General features: G+C 27.2%; 1 protein-coding gene across 1 annotated transcript in view; it reads right to left on the minus strand.

The window, feature by feature from the left end:
- The window catches only part of LOC132936233 (hemicentin-1-like), a 281,074-nt gene that overhangs the window by 48,865 nt on the left and 210,987 nt on the right, over positions 1–21,222 (minus strand). The window contains exon 6 of the mRNA XM_061002921.1: positions 3,484–3,693. Within this exon, the coding sequence (XP_060858904.1) occupies positions 3,484–3,693 (210 nt within the window). The remainder of the gene's footprint in view (positions 1–3,483; positions 3,694–21,222) is intronic.

The raw sequence follows: 21,222 nt of genomic DNA on the forward strand, positions 1-21,222 counted from the left end.
ATTAAAACTTAAATATCGTATTTAGCATAATTTGTACAAATTTATAACATATCACCTGAAATATAATCTATACCAACGGATGAAACATAATCTAGGTAAGTACAGAGATCCTTATAAGAACTTTTGTACAGTTATATAGTTGTTTGTATATTATTTTACGCTGTCGCATTACATAGTTTTTAAAAAAAAATCTAATCGTATAAAAATGTAAAAAGAATTATATTTAGTAACCTCGGACTATTATGAAAACTCCAATATAAGGTATCTACGTACAAATATAGGTGATAAAAGTTAAGTGAAAAGATATTAAGTTTTTTTTTTCTTATACAATTACCCAACTATTACCTTTATTTATTATTGCGTTGAGAAATGTATTTCCACTTTGTATTGGGATTTTAATTAAACATTATAATTGTAGTCATTACGTAATTAACGAGAAATAATTAATTTTCGACGAATTATAAAAATGTGTTATAATTTATTTTCCATTATTGCTTGTAGAAATTCCCAAATTAATAATACCTATTGTACAATACTATAGTAATTATTAGTGATTAGTATATATATATAAATTTATATTATATTTACCTTGTACGATTAGTTTGTCTGTAATTAACTTTAATTGTTATACTCTGATGTTCTGATTTAATAATCTATTATTGTGGTTTTATAATAATGACTACGCATCATTTATATAGCCTAGCGCTGAAACCCCCAAACTCGATGCATCATTTACGGTAATAGCTTGTATACTTTATGTAGTGATTTAATAAAATTTTTTTTTCTTATATTAGTATTAGTCAATTGAATATATTATACTATAATAACAATTTTCAGGCTTTATGTTTTTGGTAGAAGTAGAGCCAAGTGGCTTAGGTTTATTAAGTTGTAAAACGTGGTTATTACCTATCTATTATTAATACTGTTTAAAGAAATATTTTATCAGAACAAAATATATAAAGAACGTGAAAATAATCAACAATATTTGCAGCTTTTGAGGGGCTCGGTGCCAGTTTTTAAAATTGTCTGCAATTCTATACGATTTGTAAATTATATTTAATATTTTAGTTGCCACCTCAATTATAATAATTTTCCACTAATCTCCTGCCTGATACCTATTTAAGGGGGGGGGGGGGTTGGTTTCGGTGTATTCTATCGAAAAAAAATTACTTAACAGGAATAATTCTAGGCTTCGTAGAATTGTCGGAATTTGATAACAATTGTATTTATCTGAAAGAAGAATAGACTTCTTACACGCCGCATTAAACTCCGATTTTTTATTTTATTTCAAATAATGGTATATTATAATTTGCAAAAAAAAGCTTCAAATTGTATTATTTTTGAAGACATTGGTATTAAAATACAGTTTTGGGATGGAAAATATTGAAAAACGGAGTTCAGTGCAGCCTGTAGAATATTACCCTCAAATAGTTAAAAAAAAATCATCAAATTTGGTTGATTCTACAGAACAGGGTCACTATAATTTCCGTAAAGTGTATTTTTGTGGACAAAATTACATTGGTAACCCGAGCACCTTAAAGCTGCAGGCTGCAATTTTATATTCAACTATAGGTATACAAACTCGTCAACACGGAATATTTTCCGTAATATTTTTACCATACCACAACAAAAGTTTAGTTTATTCTAATTATCCATTTCGTCTAAAATAAGTTTTATGTTCTACGGAAGTATAAATAATCCCTCAATTTATATACATAAAGAACGGTCAGGGTTTAGTAAGTTATTTTATCCCCGCACGTACTTGAAATATACCCTGTATACATTTATACGGCTTCAGTATCCGCTGTTAAACTTTTAACATGACTTTGTTTCTTTGTAGGTATGATACATAAACATTTTTAGAAAAATATTTTCTTTTAATTATTAAATTAAAATAAATTAACGGATTATAAATTAAAAGTTTTTATTACATTTGCAAATAGGTAAGGCCGAAGAATAAATTATTAGAATAATTTTGAAAATATTTAACATTTTGAAGTAGAAACTAAAAAGTTTAAACAAAATTCTATAATGATAATAATAAACATTGATACTGATTCTGAACAAAAGTTTAACTCACATAAAATTCACAATCAATATATTATCATGATAGTATGTACAACGTACATTGTGTATTCGTTGAATAAGTTAATCTTCAGAAAACGTAAATATGTAATACAATTCACAATAATTAATAAATAATTATTTTTAGTCCCTATATTTTATTTACATTTCATCCGTGACAATGTGACATATTATGTTAGTACAGTTGAAATTATTTTACATTACTCTTGGGAACTTAAATCTTGATAACTTGAAAATTATCGATCGTTTTAATGTTATTCATTCTCCTTAAGTTAAGGACAGTCCACAGCATAATAGTATATAGCATGCGTTCAATATACTTTTCAACTATTTTTTTCTAAGCTTCAGTTGAAACGTACTATATTTTACGTTACTATATTATATTTTACGTTATATTTTACGTCACTATATTTTTACATGTGAAAACGAACATGATGACGTGCATGGTGCATTATAGTATTAGATCGGAATTTAATAGAAAAAAAAAAGGTGTGCAAGTGGGTGTCACTCTGCTGTACAGTGGGTTACAAGTAGGTCACTGTAACGGATGGTGTTAAATTTGAATTCAATGATATAATATCATTGTATAAGAAAAACGATTCTGAGCGAAAACGGTCAGACAGCCTATGATATTACCAAGTATATTTTATGATATTATTGTGAATAAAGATATTTATATATAACCTTGGTGGATCCTTGCTTTAAATTTTCAATCCTTAGCTATAAAAGTTGAACATTTTATACATTTTTAACCACAAAAAAATTATTAAATTTTAAATTCCATAAATGTTGACGAAATTTGAACTTTAAATGCTTATAAAAAAAAAATTGTGGCTATGTATTTTTATTATTTTTCAACTGCTATTGTAACAATATATAAAAAAAAAATTGAAAACTTACAATGTCCGTAAACAGCTCAAAAAGAGTCAAAATATTTTCAAAATTTTATGGTATACAGAAAATGAAAATAAACTAAAATAAAGTGAAAATGCCATGTGTTTACGGTCCTTTGCTTTAGAGTTACACCAAAAACCAAAATCGATTTTGTCAAAAACCGATTTTCGTAAAATTCCCGTTTTTTCTTAATTCATATTGTTGTTTTCCCCGGCGCTTTTGAAAACTACTGAGAATTTTAAAATTTGACCTACCGAACCCACCAAATAGATTCACTTTCCCATCAAACAAGATACTGTTGAAGAAAATCTAAGCTGTTTTACTGCCACAAACGGTGGGGACAGACACAAAAATAAAAATAATAAATAAATAAAAATAAAACAAAAAAACACACATCATTGTAAAATCAATACATTCATCGCTCAGCTCAGAATCTAAAATGTTTATTTCTAAAATGTTCGGTTTCATTATAACGTGGGTGATTAGAAAATATGTTGAACTTACGGTAAACATTCATAGTAACTGACGTCGATATTTGAATGGTGTTTGGCATGTTGGACGCTTCGCAAATGAGTTTTCTACCGAGGTTTTCTCGATGAACGTGATCAATTCGTAACACATTGGCCACTGTACTGTCGTCTATCTCAATGCCGTATGTACTGTCTATATTGTTTTCTCCTCGGATATTCCACGTTAAGCGTGGTAAAGGATTTCCTGCGTAATAAAAAAAAATACGTAAAACAGTAAAAATGAATGTACATTATTGTTTAATTATTATGATTCCAACATCGATCGCGGCATATTTTCAGCTGCAATCTTTTTTAGTTGATTTATATGGTTTTTATCGACTACTGTCGGAATGATTATATATTTATATGGATATATTATAATGGATTTTTTACACTCGAAACATAATGTCGTAAGATTAAAAACAATGACTAGTGTTCATGCACAAGTCTATAGTAGGTATCCTTGACAGTATTCGACTTCGACATGCGCTTTTAATCTTTTAGACAACTACACAATTCTAGTTGATTTTAAGAATACTCACTACTCAGGTACCTATTTCTATATCTATCAACATGATATTATAAACGGAGAACAATTTCATGTAAGATAAACGAATGTACCTACAATCCACCAGCTGAGATTATAGTATATACCATGGTAGGTATCTATGTATAGTTGGCTACATTTAGTGCAGTCTCGTCTTTGAATTGTTTTCCTTTCAGTGCGGGCAAGGGTTTAAGATTTATATCAGCACGTTTTTAAGATACGTTTCACTTGATTCGTTCTTCTAATATATTTTGTATAATTCATTTGTTTTAAACGCAAATAAACATAATATCAAAACACGTTTGGCACATTTTATATTATTATAATAATATTAACTAAGGCGATGTTAACTTGTAAACAATATTGAATATGCATACAGGTAATATAATAAATCTACCAAATATTTAATAATCAAATCATTTATGCACGATGACATGATGTATAATATACACGAGTTCATCAATGTTTCACACGGATATTATGTGTTTTATTCAGTTAAAATTATATGCGAGTGCAATAGTACATTGTATTAAACAACGAAGCATGGATTATTAAATTATTTTATTTCACTAGTTACATAATAATTACATTACATTACAAATACCATTGATATTTCTATAAATAAGTTCAGGTTTAATTTTCTCAGTGGTATTTAAATATACAACATCAGGCGTATTTAGCATAATATTATGACATTTTTATTTTCTCGACACAATGATGGAAAACCGGAAACATTATTTATTTTTCACAAAAAATATTATATAAAGTTATTTATGTCGATGAAATATAAACACTAACAGTGTCGACGTAAGTATTACAGTTTACATTGCCATTGTATTCTAAAAAATACAAAATACATTATTTATATATTATTTGAGTATATTATGACCCAAGTCACAACTCCCAAGTCATGATTCCCGAAGGTACAAATTATAGTGTATGATCGATAGTAAGAATGTGCATTTAAAAGATATATCCAAGTATGAATGTATATTATAATACGACGACATATTGATAAAATTGTTTAGAACTAGATCGGTGTTCTTTTTGACAAACGCATCTATTTGTTGTACTTTTTGAAAATTTTTAAGATATTTATAATACTACATTAATGACTATGCTACCATAATATTTTATTAAGAGGACGTCCTACCCAATCAGCATTTTAAAAATATTAATATTTTACATATTCATACAACTCACTTGAAAATTAAAATATCGTAAAAAACCAACGAGCGAACACAGATAATGTTCTTACATTTAAGTTCGAAAATAGGTCAGTTCACTCTAATATTTGAGCTAACAACCCAAATTTGAAACTTCTGGACGTAGGTACATTTTGATATATTATACGTTAGTAAGACGGAAACCACACATGCAGGTGCGACGTCCTCTTAACTGAAAGGTCTGAATAAAAAAGCATATTTTCAAACTGCGCACACAATCATAATATTGTAAAATATGGTTGTTTCATATTCATTTGGAATATTACAATTGAAGGTAATTAATACGGTGATCTTAAAACAACACAGTTTATCAACATTTGAGATTGAAAAAGTATATAAATGTTGTAACAGTGCATTTATGGTACCGATGTCGTAATATTTTGTACTTACCTACCTAATTAAAAATAACTAATAACAATAGGGAGGTACTTATTATTTCTAAAAAAAAAAACTCAACTGAAAGAACAATGTTAATATATTATTTGTACGGGTGTTCCGCTAAACCCATGATCTTAACACTTCAGTTTTTTTTCTCGATAATTTTCAATATTCTACAAAGTAATAATTTATATTTTCGGCGTTATACAATTTAATTATATTTTATAATAATCGTTATTTGTTATGGAGATTGGTGGCAGTCAGTTAATTAAACTAAAACTGTAAAATCTAGTGATGCGATAATAGACTTTTGAAAACTGATTTGAATTCGTTATTTCGTGTGTACGTCTTGATATAACGCAGTCTACTTTTCCCAATTTTGTTTTCCTACTCCTACATAAAATTGATTCAAATATTTCAGAATTTGAGAAATTTAATATGTTGACTATTCAAAATTTTAATTATAAATCTTAAAACTACGTGGACATGGGCCGATCGATCGACACGAATGGACATTTTAACAAATTCACTATTCAGGTCATCGGATTATTATGGCAGGTCGATCGGTAGGATTATTACGAAAAGTACATACTATTAGCCGAATAAAACAGACGTTCTGACGCCGTGGTGGTGACTTGTAGGAGCGGGTGCATATTATTATGACACGTTGTAGTGCGGAGACGCACACTAATCATAATTTACTACACACACGGTTGAAAGTCACGCGCGTACAGGCATTAAATATATACAGAACTCCTTAAAATATACACCTGCGCCCACCACAAATCCTTTTGTAACATCGATATTACATCAAATGACTATACTATTGCTTTGTGTGGAGACAAGATACATCCAATAATATCGGTATTCGGTACATGCGTAGGCAACTATCTAGTTGAAAAGTTAAATTAAAATACACGACCATAAATCCCTTCATAACATCAATATATTATTACATCGAGTTATATTATTATCTTGTGTAGGATACATCCAATCGTATCGGTACATACATGCACATACCTAGTTGAAAAGTAAAAATATACACAACCACGAATCCCCTATTATAACATCAATTTTACATCAAGTCATATTATTATCTTGCGTAAAGTAAAGATCCCAGAATTATTTATGTATGGGACATTTTAATTATAGGTACCTATAGTTGTAATTTACATAGATTTTAATTAAATAGTAAATTTATTATATTATTTTAAAGAAATTTAATTTTAAAAGAATTAATTTTTTTTTAAAGACCATCGAATTTTTAATTTTGTAATAATGGTAATCTGTTTTTTGGATTTGTGATATTTCTTGAAGGGCTCTCTAGATTTCTGGACCCGTGGCTCATCACTCGTTACGCCACCCTATTGGTACGCCACAGGGGTGATTCATTTAACGCAATATTGCAAGACACTCAATATTTCAGAAAACACAAGTGTTTTAAAATATTTCTTCTACATAATAAAATTATTTTAAGTCATTACAAAACACCATTATGGAAGAAATTGTATTCTTTATCAATTTTAAGTTTTCTTAAGTTTTAGAATAATAGCATATAGGTATCTTGGATTATGAGTGAGGCTATGAATGAAATGATTTTACAATGATTGAATGATCTTTTTTTCTGTCTTTCATCCTCTTTTGGTACAATAACAACGCTTTAATTTTCTATTTAAGCATCTTATCTAGTAGGAAATATAATTAAGTTAGTACTTTTGAGGTTCTAAAGTAGAAAAGTTGTCGAAAGCATTGGGAAAAACGGGATTTTTTACTCAAATCCATTTTTTATACAAAATAAAATGTTCAAAACAGTTTTTTAATAGATATTTTTAGTTCAAATTTGGATGAAACATTTTATTTAAACAAAGAACAACAATTTTAAATATATTGTTGTGATTTAAAAATATTATTCGTGGGTACTTGAACTTTTAAGGTATATTATTATTATATTTTAAATACAAAATTACATTTTAAAATTCAATTTTTTGGCGAAAATTCAACCTTCTGTATTACTAATGTCTAATAAATAGTAAAATTACTTAGTTCAATAGCAATAATATCATAAATATGCTTCAGAATCGGTTTCTGCATCTATACAATGGTTTTATATCATTGAATTCAAGTTAAACACATTTTTTTACAGTGACCCACCCAACATCTAATTTACAGCAGGTGGTTCCTAATTGCCCACTTTTTTATGTATTGAATTACTCCAAATAATATTCTGCTTTTGAATAACTAACCAAATTAATAAATGATAAGGATAACGAATGGTAAAAAGTTTATTTATTTAGAAAAATGTTTTTTTCAAATGAAAATGAATAAATAAAAATCATTTATAGTTATGTAAAAAAAATATTTACAAAAACGTTAATGTTTTTGAAATATTGAGTGAATTACGTTAAGTGAGCCACCCTGTATACTTTTTTATTTTTAACAACAGTAACCTTTGTACTTGTATTATTCCATAATACTATGATCAGAAATTAACTCTTGAGTACATATTAATTAATTATAGTTTATAATAATAGGAACGTAATAGGTTGTTTAAAGGTACCATTTTAGAAATGTAATAATATTGTATGTACATATAGACAGTAGACACTGCAGAATAATCAATAAATATTTAATTTTACTCGGTATTATAATATTGCGATAAGCTTTTTATTTTGAGATATAATGAGAAAAAGTTAGATTAAAAATAAAATCACGTTTAGCGCACGTGCCTTTTATATGTTCTTTTAATAATTATTATTACTAGCTCTGTTAGTCGTTAGAACCAAATACCAATTCCACACCAACAATTTATGTGCAGTGGATGCCGTGAAACGACCACTTACCAAAGAAAGTTAAGCCATCGAATACAGATGATGTAATATAATTTTCGTTATTAGAAATTAAATTTATTGTGGTTTTTGAACTTAAAAAAAACATTTTATACTCTAGATGGTGTTAACACATCCGAGATTAATTACGTGCGTTATGCGTGTACTATAAATGTATACAATTGAGAGTATTTTCGCTCCTTTTTTCCCTAACTACCGGTTTTTACCACTTTTCGCAAAATTATTATGTTTTCGCGTTTTGGTAAATGTTCATGATTTTTTTCTGTAAAATAGTTGAGTTCTTTTTTCAAAAAATAATAATTTCCATAAATAGCTTAAATATTTGGTACATTTTAAAAAGAACAACAAAAAAAAGTTGGCCATATTTTTTTATGTAAAACTTCAAAAATAAAATTTTTCTCTATTCATATAACAAATAATAATATAATTTTTGTACCTATTAATTTAGTTGCACTAGTTACAGTCGAACATAGTTGAAGGGACCAGCAATAAAGTTCAAGTTATACAAGATTAATACAATAATGGACATTTCTAGGGCCCCGAAAAAAGTTTGAAGTATTAATGATTTTGGATTAAAAAGTTCATGTTAATCAAACTCAACTGCATTACTTTTTTAAATAATATCAAAAACAAATTTGTATGAAAGAAATAATATTCAAGTATAAAACATATTCATAAAAAAATCGTAATACTCATTGAACATAGTAAATATTACAATCATATAATCGTATCCGTGGAATGAGTTGTGGACCATAACAATATACGTCTTTTGTATCTTTCCATTTGATACACCCTCAAAGAGTGTTTCGCATCATATTATGTCATTACTCCTTTTTACAATTTTTCTTTTACCAATCCACATCCTCCCCCAAATTGGGGCAGTCCACCTTGAATATGTTTTAAAAATTCAAAACTAAAATAAAATGTAGTAAATATTTTTAATTATTACAAAGGTGTAAAAACAATTACCACTTTAATACTATATAATGATATAATATAATGTTATAAATTATATCAATTCTTTTGTTCTACAATGTAATCTTCTAATTTTAATCCCAAGTTTTGTACAAAACTAAGAACAAAGATGATTCATAAATCAGAATCATCTTGAGAATTTATTTTATTTATTTTTGTAGCCAGTTTACCTGGTTCGCTATATTTAATTAAATTCTTTAAATTTAAATAACGCTGAGATAATCATAACCTATTATTTAATTCATATTATATTAGAATGTATACGAGTTATACACACCATATTAGTTAATAGTTTGTATTAGAAGGTTCGTATTTAAGATTTTGCCGGCCATGGGCAACAACAACAACATTATAAGTTACCAAAAGCGTATAAAAGTACCTACACTAAAGAATCTCAATAGATTCATATTATTTGGCTCATGGCTGAGCGGTAATTTTCGAGAACATCACCATCAGAATATATTAGATTAAATAAGAAATTGAACATAAGTTAACCTTACGTTATAATTGAGATTAGATAGTACACGTAAACCACGGTGTTCGACTTACCTAAGCTTACACATGTCACTCGAGAGTGTGATGTAGGTACCTAGTCATGTAGAGCACATCTCAATATCATATTAACTTACTAGTGGACATAGCACGTAATCATATAATACTATACCTAATCTACATTGTACATTAAACCAATATAAATCGAATGACGTTCTACATATCGAAGTGAAACCCATCGGAGTAAGGAGGAGGGGTCTTAGTCCCGGTATAGATCGTTGTAGCCCCTACTGGTTAAAAGACAAATCCGCATAATAATAATAAAAAAAAATACTGTCGTGGGTTCAATATGTAAAATAATAAATAACTTTATAAGCACCTATACCTCTAAAAGGTTATTTTTTAAGAACGCTGACCCTATTTTTATGCTTAAATCATTTTTATACATATATTCAAATTCTGATTTTTGGAATTTTAAAATACACTCGAAGATCATATTTTTGAATACTTGAGATTTTTTGTACCACTTAAGGATGATCGTGTGACAATAGGAACTTTTCTTTTTCAAATTGGATCAAGGGGTTAGCCCTTTTAAACTTTTAATTATTCATAGATATTTTTTTGAGAATTTCGATGTATATCTAAATCAAAATTCGAACGAATAGTTTTTAAGTTATATAACTTAGTGTACTAAGGTTAATAATATGTCTATGATATGAAATCGCCAAGTATGCAATAATATGTCAAATTCAATTTGAGTTTTTTGATTACAGTTCTCTGTATCATGAAATAAACTTTTAACTTCTTCTGCTATTTCTTAAGCATCTTATGAGAAATATGCAAATGCTATAAGCCTATAAAATACCAACCGTGCTAATTACAATATTGATCTATCAATTTAAATATTTTTTTTAAATGATCCAAGATTAACAATACTACGACTAAGTACTAATATTATATATAGGTAGGTTATATTTTTTTATAAAACCATTTTTAAGGATTATTATTCTTAGCATAAACATTTTAATAACTCACAAACTACTTATAATAATTTTGATTTGGACACATCAATATTTTCAGTAAAGAGGGGGAGGGTTCTCAATTTAAAAACTGAAGTTTGTATCGCTATATGGCACTCCTTAAGCAGTACAAAAATGTAAGGAATTTAAAAAAGTATAGGTACTTTAAAATTCTAAAAATCAGAATTTGAATAAATGTACCTACTACCTACTATTAAAAAGAAAAATAGGGGATCATGCTTAAAAAATCACCGTGTACCATGTACGAGATTTTGTATAAGGAGAATCAAAACATACATCTTATTAACAGCTTTCCCCTCTGGTATATTTATACGTTGGTTTTATTAGTCCCTATAGTTACACCCAAGGTGATACCAAATATTGAACTCAGTTCGATCAAAACATCACTGCCATCACTATAATTTTATATCACAGACAGCTGCAATTACATCCAATTTAAGTGCATTAAATAACATAATATAAGCACATACACAATACACACATAATAACAAACAGTATAGTGGAATATTAATACGCACACACGTCAAGAATAAGGAGAAGGAAACCACTAAATGTTCTCAACGACCACAAACACTTAAAATAGGTACCCATGTTCTATAGTCTATACCTGGGGTAGTCTCAATTTTTTTTTGATTAGGATCTATTGAGAATGTATTTTTCCTTTGAGGACCGACTGACATAAAAAAAAAATATTATTTTATTTTTAAGTCTTTATAATTGACATCGATATAAAACATTTTTATGCAAGTAAAACAATTAAAATGTCAAGTTATATTATACAAATTAGTGTTTCTCATAAAATGTTTAAAATAAATTAACATTATACTAGAAGCGTGGACTCATGTCATTCCATTTCGTTGGCCAGTTGATTATAATCTGGAAAATCTATAGTCACTGACTGCTAAACGAAGACGTTGCTCTAAATAATCATCAGAAAGTGTATTTCATGTGAAAACATTTTATTACACACAATCGGGTTGACCCGAAATATATAGTTAGGTATGTAACTGTATCGACTAAAATGTGTATGATAATGAGTTCTAAAATGAGGGGGGGTGGACTTTGTAATCTCCAAGATCGACCTATTTTGCAAATTTGCAGAATCGTGAAGATTTTAAAAGTCGCTGTAAAATTGAGTCCCATTTTTAATTTTTTATGCAAATTGTAGCCCGTCTATATTTTGTACCCACGTAAATTGTTGCCCAGGTATATTATGTATAAATTATGTAAATTGCGGCCTAAATATTTTTATTCATACATAAATCACCTACGTCTAGAGATATTATTTTAGAAAATAAAATATTTTACTTAAATTTTTTAGACATGACTGGAAATATACCTAATTGAATTTATTTATTTTGGTATGGTTAATGATGGTTTTGCTGTTTATGTTGTTTATGATTATAAAATGTATTATTAAAATTTAATTATTCAGTGTTTGGTAAAAATGTGAATGTACCAAGACGGTTCTCGGAACTTCTCACACAAAGTCTAAACGAATAATTTTTTTGTTAGAAAAATAATTTTTGTTTTTTTCCCATCACTATTTTGTTACCTGACATTTCAAACTAATATATATGTATGTAATATTTATATAACTTTGCATGTTTTTTTTTTAAATGCGCCCTGGGAAGCAATTTATATGTACGTTTCAAAAATACTCGGGCAGCAATTTACGCGGTATATGTCTGTGACTTTTTTACGAGGGCGCAATTTACCTACTCAGATTTTAATAACTATTTGTTTACAGACATGATATTTTCGAAAGTTGCATATTATTATGTATATAAACGATTACAGATGAATTTTTTTTTATGCAACTTTGCCATTACATTTGTTTGATCTTGTTATTGTAAATTATAATTTAAAAGTAAAAAGTACTAAAAGTCATGAGAACTAGTGTCACTTATAATATAATATATTATGTATATAATTAAGATAATAATATTAAAATCGATAAAATGTATTCCAAGTTAATCATTAAAATTAATTTTTTTCCTATTTTTCTATTTTTTAGTTATTATATTATTGCTACGGAATAATATTAGGTATGTTGCTATAATATTATATTTAAATGTGACGTTTTTTGGAAAAAATGGACTACCTATATAGAATATAAAATTAAACTAACTAACTTTTGACAGTTGATATTGGTACCGTAATACAAAAAAAAAAAAACAAAGTTTTAGTGTCGAACTAAAACTTATGAAATTTCCTATAAAATCTGTTAGAAGTCTGTCGTATATATCCGTTACAATTCAAAAATATATCTCTTATCAGTCTAATCATAAGAAAATAAACCATGTAAGTCAAAGTCAGAATATCGTATTGGACGATAAGTCCAACAATGTGTCAAGCGTAAACTAAAATCGTGTTTTTCCAAAGGTCTTTTAAACGGCAGAGTCGTCTATTGCGCACAAAACGATAGTAATATTATCATGTAAGTTACAATAATAATATTAAATATATTATTTTTTCAATATTACTTTTTCGTCTTACGTCATGTTATTAGATATGACAACGTTGCATTCGAAAATCGCACGTAATTGTGTGGGTACGTACAAAATATCAAATTTGAGGAATGGTCTTGTGTGCACTTTGCAGGTAAATACCTAATAGTATTTTAAATATGGTTATTATTATTTATTTCCGCAAAATTGTGTAATCGTGTGGCGGCCGCCCCCCCCCCCCCCCCCCCCCGGTCAATGCCTTGTCGTGCCGGATGTGTCGTATTTATATACCTATATAATATATTATATGTTATTTTCATCGATTAACACGATTACATACACCAGCTGCGACACTCCACGGCGTCTTACAAAAGAATCACAAACGCCATCGTACGCATACGCGTAAGTTGTCCCTTATCATTAATTTATGACCGACCATTGACCCTCCTGTTGTACTCGCCGCTTTGTACGTATTTTACCACATATTCTTGAGGACCTCCTTTTACCCGCTGTATTTCAACCCTCAAGTTTGTATTCTAATACAATAAAGTAATAATTGAAAAAAAGAAACATACAAAACTATGTAACATACTATACTTTTTCAAATGTTAAGACTGGCAAAAGTGGTTTACTATTATTTTTTTAATTTTACCATTTAAATTTACTTCAAAATTATAAAACAAATGTCTCGTAATAATTTATTACATAATATATAATACGGTTTTATATTAATAATAAAACGTATTGATCCGTTGGGTAACTTCCTTACGTCTTAAACATCGGAACAAATTTGAAATTTCAAACGTTTTGTTTTCATTAATGAATCATTCAATCATTTATATATGTATTATAGTTAACACCCGAAAATCGAAATCCGTCAAAACTATAGTTTTAACCACTAGTTTTCACAACCCCTTTCGTAAAAACGGATTTTAACTAGTTTCAACTAGAATTAACCAGGGCCCCCAACGTATGAAGTAGTTTTAACTTGATTTTTTTAGTTAGAACTAGTCGTGTCTGAAATAATATGATGATGAAAACTAAAACTATCCAGTGAAAATTGATTTTCAGATTTTTTTGAAAGTTAATGTCACTCATAAATAATATTAAAAATATTGTGGAATATTAGTAAAATTTTTTAGTAAAACCAGGTTTTGACGTATTTAGGGTATTTTATATATAGGTTTACGTTTACTCATAATTATAATTTCTAGTGATTACAAAATACAGTATTTTTCTTTTGTGAAATTGCTATCCCTCTACATCACATTATCACAGCATCATATTTTGTAAAATATTACTTAAAAAAAAATAATAGACATGTTTATAATAATCTATAAATTAGGTATACTATCCAGGGGGATAATATGAGGATTATCCTTAAAAATAATAAACTTATTGTTCTTCAATAAATTATTTTTTTTAGATTTCCTCTTTCTTAATAACATATTATAATATAACATCATGATAAACTCCAAATATAATTTGTAGTCAACGCCTTCCTTACAAACAGACAATTATTATACGTATGAGTTACACTGGGTCATAATTATATAAATGGATGTAGGCACATTCATATTTTATTTTATTTTACCCATACATATTTTTTTTATCTATCAGAGTAAATTGAACATTAAAAAATCAGACATAAATAGTTACCTATAACAATGAGAATTACTAAGTTCATAATTTATCAAAACAATGTTCACATAAATTTATTGCAGTCAATAATGTAGGTATATAATATGTTCAATGAACCAACTTTCCACCTGTTAGGTTAGAACAGCGTTTCTCAACCTGCGGTACTCGGAAAGCTCATAGGTGGTAAGAAAATCTTTCTACATAAAAAAAATGGAATAAAATCTCATTATTCACATTTAGTATTATTTGATTTATTTGATATCAAATTAAGTAATATAAATAATAATTTTACATATTATTTCATTTTATTTTTGTGCATCAAATATACCTATCTTCATAATTTTGTAGTTCCTAATAAAATTAATTTCCACACATGTAAAATAACGTACCTATACATTTTCACAAAAAAAGGTTATTTGGTCAAGTGGTACATGAAAATTTTCAAACTACCTAGGTGGTACGTGGATATAAAAAGGTTGAGAACCGCTGGGTTAGAACATTAGATGAGTGCAGTGGTCAGTCGGATTTTTTCAATAGGTGCCTACGTAATAACTTAGGAACCCAGGAACTAAGTAATTGAAAAATTACGGAAAGTAATTAAGCCCTGTGCAATAATAAATCTCCCTCCGCTGTAGTGCTGTACAGTAGGACTTGAGTGTTCTACTAGGGACTGGGACCGTACCGAAATTGACCGGTTTTGGACCGAAACCTTTTGAAAATCTTAGGACCAAAACCGGAACGGAACCCTATAAGTACATTTTTTTAAGGACCGAAATCGAAACCAGAATCTATAATTCGACGTAGAGGTTATTTTAGTTTTTTTTCGGTTCCAAAATCAAATAGATATTTTATCTATAGTTGTAGGTATAATATAATTATAAAGTTACTACTTATTAGTAATAACATATAATTTATTATACAACCATATATCTATAAAAGTTTATCAATACTAAGAAATAAGAATATTATTATGTGAACAAAAAATTCCAAAAATCCAAATTCTAATTTCCATGTAATCTATAACCAGCCCGGTACCTACCTGCGTTCAATTATTATTGAATCGCAAATCGCAACTCACAATAACTAATGTAGAATTTCTAAAAAATAATAATAATTTGTACGTTTATAAGTGTTTCAGAGTAAGTTGTCTTATAATTGTTTCCTATCTAATATGCCTGCAGGGCTGCAGTTATAAAATTAAACATCTAATGTGGGTATCGTCGATTAGTTTAAAATTTAAATATTACTAACTAATAAAATAGGTAGCCAGGTACCTATAGTGGATACCTAGTTATGTTTAAAATATATTATAATTTAGGTTTTGCTAGTCATATACAATATACGTATTATATGCCAGTAATGTTTTTTTTTAAGTCTACAGTGTTTAGAATTCAATGGTATAGTGAAACTTCCATAAACAGTCAGTAAATTATTGAATATAATAGTATATCTTTTATAGTTTTAGTGTTAATGATATTATATTACCTAAACTCTGAAAGAGGTACACTTAAATACAATAAATAACTGCTATTAAATAAAAGTTCTTAATATGTAAATTTTTTTATGCAGTACTTAATTGATAAAAATAAAATAAAAAGCAAAAGTCAAATATAAAGGGTTAAAACCGGTATTAACCGAAACTTGATATTTTTGAAAACCAAAATCAGAACCGGAACTGAAATTTTGGATTTTTGAGAACCTACACCCAAACCGATAAAATCATTAAGGTTCCAGTCCCTGGTTCTAACCTCGTCATTGAGTCACAGTGGCTTATTGTAAAGTGTAATGTATATTATTATGTCAAATTTGAATTCAATGAGATCTGATTGGATACTAAAAACGATTCTGAGCAAAGACGGTCTGTCAGCTATTTTGTCAACATTACTATCTTAGTATATTGATTTATGGTTTGGTATTGCTATTCTATATAATTAGTATTAAAATTAATCTAAATATTTTAGAAATTTCATTGTGTATAGTTATTAAAAAATAATAATATATTATGTAAAATTTTTTAGTCTCGCGAATAATATTTTTGCATTACAAAAAAATAACTAAAATCGATAAACTTTGTTAAAATATTTTATTTCGTCAATATGTTAACATAAAATGTTTAAAAAAAAATTTTAACTGTACATTTTTATAAATTTTTGACCAAGCGAACATCTATTCATCGACCTTATATTATATAGAAAAAAACAATAAAACAATTTAAAATTTAAAATTTCACATGTCTATAAATAGCTCAAAAATAATTAAAATATTTTTAAAAGTATGACATTTAGGTATAGAAAATGACAATGAAAACATGTGGTAAAAATCTAAAGTAAATTATAGATTTTATCGAAAGCCTGAAAAAAAATTCAAGTTTTTCTATAATTTTACATGTGATTCCGAACCCGTGTTAAATTATACGATTAGTTATATTCACAAGTAAGTGTAAATATTATCATATTTTATGTAAATATTTTATTATTAATATTACATGGAACCTACCTATGGTACCTACGTCCTACATTAACATTATATTAGTACTTAATGGCTTGTGCCTGCGTATACAATATACATATTTAAACGTTTTGAAACCTTAGCAGTTTCTTTGCCAATAAGATAAAATCATTGACAAATGTTTAGCTAACATTGTACTTATAGTTTATAGAATATAGGTACAATATGTAATCAGGACGTATAGGGAATGTTATTGTATTGTGTTGACATGGAGATTTAATTATTGAAAAGCATTTATAATGGTATTTATCTAAGCTTTTTAGATTCTGAATGGAGCAATGAATGTATTGATTTTACAAAGATGTGTGTTGATATTATTGTATGAAGTAGTAGAAAAAATGCTTAGATTACCAACATTGAGGGCGGTTTCCGATAGCAAATTAGATCTAGTCCTGGTACTTTCGAAGGGTCAAAATTGAAAATTCTCAGTATTTATCAAAATAATCGGGAAAATAGAAAATCAGAAACAGAGAAGTTTTATGTAAAACCAGTTTCGACGAATAACCTAAGATATTTTACATTTTTACCAAATTTTTATAGTAGGTAGCATTTTTTTACATTATATTTTAGATTTTTCATAGTTTTTTTCCATAAATTTAAATAAGGTGTTTTTTTTTCTCGGCCCCAAAATGTTTGAACATTTTATATAAGGTTCTTCATAATTACAATATTTTTTAAAAGTGTTTGAATTAGTAAGTTTTAACTTATATAAAACTCGTCAAAAATGAGTAAATTTGCAGCATATTTTTTTATAGCTAAGATTTGAAAATGTTATACACGATTTCTAATAATATGTTTGTCTACCTATAAAATAAAAAGTTAACCGGAGAGCCACATTACATTTTATGAGTGCTATAATAAATAGCTTGGTATAAATGAATAATATTTAAAACTAAATTGACTATTGTAATTATTGTATATGACATTTTCTTTTGTTTTGTTCCAGGGATATAAGATGTTAAGATAATATAAAATTTTTATTTTTATCAATGATTTTGATCAATGGTTATTATTTTTTTTAATTGGATAGTTCTTATTTTACCCAAACATGTTAAAAAAAAATACAAATATAATGCTGAACACTAAGTTGTTATACTTTATTAACTTTTTTGTATATATTATATATTTTTATCTTTTGGTGGCCATTTTTGTTTAAAAATGTACAATCGAACTTCGAAGCTCATTTAAAACTTCAGGAATATTTTAAAAAACTTTAAGGACTATATAAATTTCTAATTAATTTCACGTAGATATTTAAACTGTAAGCTATAAAGAACATATATTATCTTTGAACTTACAAAGTTAGATTTAGATTTTTTCAAAGTAAATATTATGACATTTTGTTGGTACTAATATTATACAAAGAATACAGATGCAAAATATCATTATTTAATACATTACCTTTAGGAAAAAATTAGAAGTAAAAAATGATATGATATATTATATTTTATCGTATAAATATCATACATTTATTTAAGTCAGAATTCAAAATTAATGTAACGATTTGTTTTTGTTAGAAATTATAATGTATTTAAAATACAATAATATTTTTGGAAGCTGTTAATTGCTGAATATTTCAATTTGTTATAATATATTTCTATATTAGTTACCTAACTATAATTTTCTAAATTATAAACAAAACCTAAAATGAATAAATGAGATTCTAATATAAATGGACTTTTTTATGTTAAAATATTTACAAAATATATATTCATTCTACCTGAATTTCTCGTCTTTTCTTCTTTAGATCTGGCTAATAACTTTTAGGTAATCAAATTAGGACACATATTAGTAAAAATTTGACTTTTAAAATATAAGTTGGTTGCCTACATTATCATATATTTTCAGCAGTAACTTACATTTCTTCAGATGGATAATTGTAAAATGTTGAGGGTAAGTATAGTAAGTATTTATATATGATTCAAAGCAAAGGTATCAGTTGACTTTGAAATCCGTTTTTCACTAAGTATCAAAATCCTGTCATTGATTCGGTTGGTATCACTTGATGATCGGTATGAAGGAGTGAAAATCGATCAATTTAGCAGTGAAATAATGTGCGTTAAATATACGTGACATACACAATATTGTCGACATGTTCATGTGCGTACGAGAACAATAGTGTCCACTCTTATAACCAAATAATCCAACGCGCTAATGATAAAACAAGTATGCATCAACGACTACCACACATCATATTATTCCCTATTAAAAATAATATATTTATAATTAACGTGTATATTTATAAATTATAAAATAAGTGAATATTTATTTACAATTCTTCAATATTTTTTTTCAATAGATACAATTTCCATTTTTAATTATATGATAAAACAAATAATTATACAACAATATGACATATATTTAAATTATTATAATGTTTACAAATTGTAATTTGGCAATTTATTGATTTTTCCTTTTTTCTTTTTTGGACAGTAAATTTATTTAATTTTTTGTGTAATAGGTAAATTTGAGAGAAGTAAAAAAAATACAATAAACTGGGTGATGGGAAACCATTCAACAGTTATATTTACATGGTTAACAACATACATATTTATAATATGTAATGTTGGGCTAAGTCGCAAATGGCTTAACTCCATTTTTTTGGATATCGGGATTATTGGTGATTAACATAAAGAAAAAACTGCATCGTATGATAATGTACTGAAATTGTATCATTTTATCCTCCATGAAATTGATACTTAGAAATAATCTATCTCCGATGTAATGGTTTTAAGAATGTATTGTTATAGGTACCATTGAAATAAATTATGGAGATACGACCTCTGTGAATTATGGAATTAGGCCGACAAAATGTTTGAAACGTTTTTTTCCACTCTTGAAAAAATTGTAATTTTGGACATACGCTCTTTGCGACTTAGGCCGACGATAATATAACAACTATATAAGTACGAAATTTATATTTTTAGCTTATATTGATTAAATATTGAGATAGATTTCCATTGTATCATACACAATATAATGATATTTTAGCATGATATTTTTTAAACTAAATACCAAAGTTTTTTTTGTGATGGTAAAGTTCTACTGGTTAATTATATATTTTTACCATCATTATTGCGATAAACTAACCAAGTAAAGTAGAAATATATAATGCTTAAGGTAAAATAAAATGGTTTTTGTAAAGGTGGTCTGATAAATTCTTATAGCAAGATTATTAGTTTTCAAAGCCAATTCAAGTACGAAATGTAGGTTTTACAGATTATTGGAATTGACTTTGGTTCCCCTATAATATGTGTCATTCGGTTTCTATAGCTATCCTATCTAATACTTAAGGTGTATTTTATTTTATTTGAAAATATACTTTGGTATAGTAATATTTAAATGTTACTGGTTTTTCGATTTTTTTAAAAATAATTCTTTTCAGTACAGTTAGGCATCCTGAAAAATGATGTATTTATTATTAAAAAAAAAAAAAAAACACATACCTATTAATTAATGTTTTAAATAGGTTATAAATATCTACCTAGTTTAAATCGAACGACTATCTTATAATAGTATAGACCAGGGGTCGAAAGTTAACTCCCACACAGCATAAAAATATTTCCCAACTATGGTAAAAATATTTTCAGGAAAATAATATAGTTGTCAAAATATTTTAAAAAGTTGTGTA

This window comes from Metopolophium dirhodum, chromosome 1, assembly GCF_019925205.1.
Source record: "Metopolophium dirhodum isolate CAU chromosome 1, ASM1992520v1, whole genome shotgun sequence".
NCBI classification, from domain to species: domain Eukaryota; kingdom Metazoa; phylum Arthropoda; class Insecta; order Hemiptera; family Aphididae; genus Metopolophium; species Metopolophium dirhodum.